At 57.3% G+C, this 6,894-nt stretch overlaps 1 protein-coding gene across 1 annotated transcript in view; it reads right to left on the reverse strand.

The window, feature by feature from the left end:
• The window catches only part of MOB3A (MOB kinase activator 3A), a 25,246-nt gene that overhangs the window by 4,752 nt on the left and 13,600 nt on the right, over positions 1-6,894 (reverse strand). The window contains exon 4 of the mRNA XM_011964044.1: positions 712-1,254. Within this exon, the coding sequence (XP_011819434.1) occupies positions 712-1,132 (421 nt within the window). The 5' untranslated portion in view covers positions 1,133-1,254. The remainder of the gene's footprint in view (positions 1-711; positions 1,255-6,894) is intronic.

The following is a 6,894-nucleotide window of genomic DNA, read 5'->3' on the forward strand; positions in this document are numbered from 1 at the left end:
TGGAGGGACGTGCCCCAATGATCACCCACGTTTACAGGGTGCCCCTGAGAGCCACACAGTGCATTACACATCGAGCTGGGCAGGAGGTCCCACTAAAGGGTGATGATGGTGGGCCCAGGGACTTCATGGCAGTGATTCTGAAACCACCGAGAAGACTGGGCCCAGCACTGGCAGGGGTACTTGTCTCCTCTGCTGGCAGGGGTACTTGTCTCCTCTGCGAAGGACTCCAGGCCTGATGCTGATCCTGCCCTTCTCTGCTTTGGGGTGAGGGAGACAGGAGTCACCAGGAGCGATTCGGGATGACGCGAGGCTACTAAGCGCAGCCCGACTTAGGAGAAGACTCAGAAATGGAGTCTCTTTTTTTTTTTTTTTGAGACAGGGTCTTGCTCTGTCGCCCAGGCTGGAGTGCAGTGGCACGATCATAGTTTACTGCAGCCTCAACCTCCTAGCCTCAAGCGACCCTCCCACCTTAGCCTCCCAAGTAGCTGCAACCACAGGCGTGTACCACCATGCTTGGCTAATTTTTAAAACTTTTCATAGAGATGGGATTTTACTATGTTGCCCAGGCTGAGCTCAAACTCCTGGGCTCAAGTGATCCCTGGGCTCGGCCTCCCAAAGCGCTGGCATTACGGGTGTGAGCCACTGTGCTTGGCCTCCCTGACTTTTCCGGAAGGCTCTGTATCCCCAAGCCCCTGCCCACCACTGACTCACCGACGTTGGTGGGGAAGAGGTCCTCGTTGTTGATTTGCGCCTCGATCCAGTCCATCAGCAGGTCCATATACCTGGGCGCGGAGAGCGCCGTGGGCTTCCGGAACTTATGCTCGTCCTGCCAGCGGTACTCGTACTTGGGGCCCCCCGACATGACGGGGCAGGACTGCTCCGTGCAGCCGTCGCTGATGGTGCCGTAGATGAGGTTGACGCGGTTAAAGAAGTCCACCACGTGAACGGCCACCCAGTCGTTCAGGTCCTCGCCTGGGGGCAGCTGCACGGCTAGCCGCAGGTCCAGTCCCGCATTCAGCGACGCCTGCGCCTTCTTGTGCAGCTCGAAGCGCTGGGTGCCCGGCTCGAACTTGCGCTTGGGGCGGAATGTCTTGTCCTTGTTGAAGACTTGCTTCAGGAAGGGGTTGGACATCTTGGTGACGCCTGCTCTCCTGGAACGCTTCTGCAGAGGGGTCCTGGGCCAGCTGGCTGGGGGTGCTGACCAACCCGAGAGGCCACGAAACACTCACCAAGCTCCACAGCTCTCCCGTGGATCTGAAATACACAGGGGAATCATGACCTGCTGGAGGTGACAGAATTTCCCGGAAACTCGTGCTGACGGCACAAGCGGCAGGATTTGTTTTTTTTGTTTGTTTTATTTTCTGAGACAGGGTCTCGCTCTGTTGCCCCGGCTGGAGTGCAGTGGTGCCATCATGGCTCACTGCAACCTCTGCCTCCCAGGCCCAAGCGATCCTCCCACCTTAGCCTTCTGACTAGCTGAGACTACAGACACACACCACCACAGCTGGGTAATTTTCTTTTAGTAGAAACGGGGTTTCTCTATGTTGCCCAGGATGGTCTCCAACTCCTGGGCTCACGTGATCCTCCCACCTCTGCCTCCCAAAGTGCTGGGCTTACAGGCCTGAGCCACTGCACCCAGCCCCTAGCGGCAGGGTTCAAAACATCCCCTGGACTTCTGACTTTAAGGAGTTTCACCCAAAGGGGGCCACCTCCTCAGTGGACAGAACAGAACTGCACATGGCGAGGCCTGACTGGCTCACAGCAGAAGGTGCAGAGAGCCGGACCCCAAGAGCCCGCAGGGGCCGCATCTTCCCCGGTGCTGATACCTGGCTGGGGCCTGGACTTGCTGCTCCCTGGCACTCTGGGGCTTGAGTGTGGGGGCAGGCTAAGATGCCAGTTACAGGGGACTACGCAGGCTGGACTGTGGCCTCCACAAAGAAGCCACGCCCCAATGCCTGCAGCCTATGCATGGCAGCCTAGGTGGAAAAAGGTCTTGAGGGATGTCATCTTGGATTACCTGGGTGGCCCTACAGTCAGAGACAAACGTCCTTATGAGTGAGGCGGATACGGGGGAGACAGCTGTGTGAGGACAGAGGCAGAGATGGGGGTGATGCTTCCGCAAGCGAAGGGCCCAGGACGCTGGCCACCGCCAGGAGCAGAGAGAAGCCTGGCACACGTCCCTCGGCCTCAGAGGGACCCAGCCCCGCCCACACCTTCGTCGCGGACGTGCGGCCCCAGAGCTGACGAATGAATCTCTGTCATGGCAGCGTTGTCCGCTGTGCCCAAGTCACTGGTCACTGGGTCAGGGACCCCTGCGATTGGTGTGATCCCTCTTCGCTTGATTTCATCTGCAAAGACCCCCTTCCATGTTGGATCACATGGCGAGATGCTGGGTGATTCCAGGGGCAGCTGTCCACCTCAAGGCACCATATAAATGAGGAAACTTCCAGGCGCCAGTCCAAGTCTCACGCACACCTGAGCGGTGACTTGTAAGACACCTGGGGGTTGCTCTGGCGTGGGGCCCCGGCATCCGCCGACTCCCCTGAGAATCCTCAGGGGAGAGAGACAGAGTCCATCCCGCACAGGGAGGAGGGACGACCCGGATCACACACCGTGCATGTGCCAGGTTCACACTCAGCACGCAGGGCCTGTCACTGCCAACACCGTTGTCACTACCAGGACGCCAGCACCGTGGCAGGCCCACAGTGGATGCAGACCCCACCCTGCTCTGCTGGGTGCACCTCCTGGACTGGCAGACTTGACTGTGACACTTGGGGCAAGGCCCATGCAGGCCACTGGGCAGGGCAGGGGTCCTCACCACAGCATGAAGAGGACCCAGCAGAAGGGGGAGTCAGAGAGGGGAGAGGGAGTGAGGCCCACGCATGCCCAGGCCCACTGGGCTCCACGCAACGCTCCCAAGAAATAAACAACCACATTCATCATGTTCTAGTACATCCCAAGCCCACCTCATTTTTTTTTTTTGAAGCAGAGTCTTGCTCTGTCACCCAGGCTGGAGTGCAGTGGCACGGTCTCGGCTCACTGCAGCCTCTGCCTCCCAGGTTGAAGCAATTCTCCTGCCTCAGCCTCCCAAGTAGCTGGAATTACCAGCACTTGCCACCACGCCTGGCTAATTTTTGTGTTTTTAGTAGAGATAGGGTTTCACCGTGCTGGCCAGGCTGGTCTCAAACTCCTGACCTCATCTGATCCGCCACCTTGGCCTCCAAAGTGCTGGGATTATAGGCGTGCGCCACCGCGCCTGGCCGTGTTGCTGTTAACTTGTGATCAAATCCTGTCTTGCGTCTCATTCCTCACGATACATGACTGGGAGAGTGTCCTGGGGCTGCCATCACAAATCACCACAAATTTCGGGCTGAAAACAACATCCATCTATCATGGGGAAGCTCCCAGCTGTTGGGAATGGATCCTGTAGGGTTAAATTTAAGGTGTGGACAGGCCAAGCACAGTGGCTCACGCCTGTAAGGACCTTGAGAGGGTGAGGTGGGTAGATGGCTTGCGTCCAGGAGTTTGAGGTCAGCCTGAGCAACATGGCGAGACCTCGTCTCTACAAAAAAATTTTAAAATTAGCTGGGTGTAGTGGCGCGTGCCTAGGAGGTCCTGGGAGGACCGTTTGAGCCTGGGAGTTCGAGGCTGCAGTGAGCCACGTTCACACCACTGCTTGGGCACGGAATAAGACTCTGTCTCCAAAAATAAAAAATAAAAATAAGGCGTGAGCAGAGCTGGATCCTTCCAGAGGCCCCAGGGCTTAGGGTTAGGATACCCCCCAAAAGACAACAGAACGGCCCCCACCAGAGAATGATCTGGACCCAAATGCTCACAGGGCCCGGGCGTCAGGGGAAGAGATGCTGCACTGTGTGGAAGAAAAGCAAGTTAGAGGCCGGGTGCAGTGGCTCACTCCTGTAGTCCCAGCACTTTGGGAGGCTGAAGCGGGAGGATCACCGGAGGTTGGGAATTCGAGATCAGCCTGGCCAACACGGTGAAACCCTGTCTCTACTAAAACTACAAATATTACTCAGGCGTGCTTGCACGTGCCTGTAGTCCCAGCTACTCGTGAGGCTGAGGCAGGAGAATCGCTTGAACCTGGGAGGCAGAGGTTGCAGTGAGCTGAGATCATGCCACTGCACTCCAGCCTGGGTGACAGAACAAGACTCTGCCTCAAAACAAAGCAAAACAAAACAAAACATGGTGTCCACTGTGAACACAGTGACAACAGAGTCTGCACCATAAGAAGGTACAGGGTCAATGGTTTGTCACAAGGGAGCACCTGGTGAGGACCGGCTGGGGGCACTGCTCAGGGCAGCCTGGGCACAGGTGGCAGGAGGACTCGGGTCCCACACACTCTGCGGTGACCAGAAAGGCCTGAACTTCCCCAGCGCCAACCTGGGGCCCTTAGCCACATTCATGACTTCCTGCCACCAGGGTTAACACCCAACTAGGAACTTACACTTTTCATTTTCCTGGGACAAAAACCCCATCTCCACTTCACAGATGAGAAAACCAGGGCCCAGAAAACCAGGCCTCTACCCGCTGGCTCTGTGGACACTGGGGTCGGATTGTTCTCTGGGGTGGGGCCGTCCTGGGCACTGCAGGGCGCTGAGCAGCGTCCCTGGCCTCCACCCACTCCCTGCCAGGAGCACCCTCAGTTGCGACAACCACAGATGTCCCCAGACATCAACCAGTGTCCCTTGGGGTTAAGATTAGATCGCTCTGGTGAGATCGTGGCTCAAGATTACGGCTGACTCTACAGCAGTGTCTCACGCCACACAGCTAGTGGGTGGACTGCCCGGGGCTCGAACCCTGGCCTCTGTGTGTGAAGCCACTGCTGTTTCTGCCCCACAACTCCCTGAATTCAGCAACTCTCAGGGACGCGGGCAGCCGTCTGATCACAAACCTAGTGGCACACGCTTCCCGGGCCAGTGCTGCTCCACCATGGGGCCCCTCCACTGCCCAGCAGAGCCACGTGGATGCTCCAAGTCCAGGGGCTGCTGACCCGTCCTGATTTTGCTGGGGGCGGGGGCACAACCCCAGGGTGAGCACACAGGTACCCCCCTGCTTGCTTCTCTTCTATTTTTAGAGAGGTTCTCGCTCTGCTGCCCAGGTTGGAGTGCAGTGGCAGGGTCATGGCTCACACTTCAGCCTCGACCTCCTAGCTCAAGGGATCCTCCTGCCTCAGCCTCCTGAGTAGCTGGGACCACGGGCACTCACCGCCATAATATTTTATAATTTTTTCACCACCAGGTAATTTTTTTTTTTTGTAGAGACAGGATCTCACTATGTTGCTAGGCTGGTCTTGAGAACTCCTGGAGTCAAGCGATCCTTCCACCTTAGCTTCTCAAGGTGCCAGGATCACTGGCGTGAGCCACTGTGCCTGGCCACCCCTGCCCACTTCCCAAGGAAGGAGCGATCCCACAGCCGAGTCTCAGACCCTCCCTGGGAAGCGCCTGATTCAAAGAGGCCACCTCTGTGCTTACGATATCCCCCTGGGGCTGGGGAGCCCAGGACGCAGCCATGCTGGGGCTGAGCAGGTGGGAGCCATTGGTGGGGACCTGAGGCCCTTCCCCATTGATGGCTCAGCATCCCAGAGGCCAGCACCTGCCCCAGCAATGAGTTCTGCAAATCACACCTGCCCTCAGGCCACACCGCCTGCAGCACAAGATCAATAAATCCCCTCCGGAGAAGGGAAAATGGCGGCCACCTCCAGGCCACGGCCCACCTGGCGCTGAGCGAGATGCTCCTCCACACCGGGCATCAGTCACCTCCGTCCCCACACGCCTGCCTAGATGGGGTGAGTGCAGGCCTCACTTTACCAGAGAGGAAACCGTGCAGGCGAGCGCATCCCCGTCCACCCAGCCAGGCCCACTCGCCTCCTTCCTCCCCACTTCCACTTCACGTCTGGGCCAACTCACAGCCGACTTTCCAACACCAACAGAAATCACAGCACAGAGCAAAACCCAACCCGCCAGCCCGGTGCTGCCCTTTGTGGATTTCAGGGTCTCCCGTGCCAGTTTGGGGGCTTAGCTTCCAACCATGCCACCTGGTTGGGCAGGCGGGGCCTTCCAGCAGTGGTATGGCAGCCCTGGGCTGACTGCAGCCACAGGAGGAGACCCCTACCTGGGCTGAGCCTCAGGGAGAAAGTGACTGTTCCCACAGGCCCCCGTTTGTGTTTTTAAAACTTTTTGTAGAGATAGGGTCTCACTACACTGCCCAGGCTGGTCTCGAACTCCTGGTCTCAAGTGAGTTCTGCCTCGGCTTCCCAAAGTGCTGGGATTACAGGCATGAGCCACCATGCCTGGCCGAGGCTTCTCTTTTTCTATATCCCTTTACACTTCTCTACCAGACTCATGCCAAAGACAGTTAGTTCCAGAAAACAAGACAGGGCGACCCAAAGAGTTTGTAAACTTCCTCTTGGCATGTCTGTCTCCTTTCAGAAGGAGACGGGTGCAGGGCGAAGGGGCTCATGCCTCTAATACCTGCATTTAGGGAGGCCCAAGGTGGGTGGATCAGTTGAAGTCAGGAGTTTGAGACCAGCCTGGCCAACATGGTGAAACCCCATCTCCACTGAAAAGACACAACACTAGCCGGGTGTGGTGGTGTGTGCCTATAATCACAGCTACTCAGGAGGCTGAGACAGGAGAATCGCTTGAACCCAGGGAGGCGGAGGCTACAGTGAGCTGAGATCATGCCACTGCACTTCAGCCCGAGTAACAGAGACTCCGTCAAAAAAAAAAAAAAAAGGGGGCAGGATTTTAAGTGGAAGTTAACATCTTCTGAAGAGCCCTGTGGACGGGCAGAGTTCCCGTCACAGCAAACGGTTTTCTTTTTCCTTCTTATTTTTTTTGAGACAGGGTCTTGCTCTGTCGCCCAGGCTGGAGTGCA

Source organism: Colobus angolensis, unplaced genomic scaffold (assembly GCF_000951035.1).
Source record: "Colobus angolensis palliatus isolate OR3802 unplaced genomic scaffold, Cang.pa_1.0 Scaffold64, whole genome shotgun sequence".
NCBI classification, from domain to species: Eukaryota; Metazoa; Chordata; class Mammalia; order Primates; family Cercopithecidae; genus Colobus; species Colobus angolensis.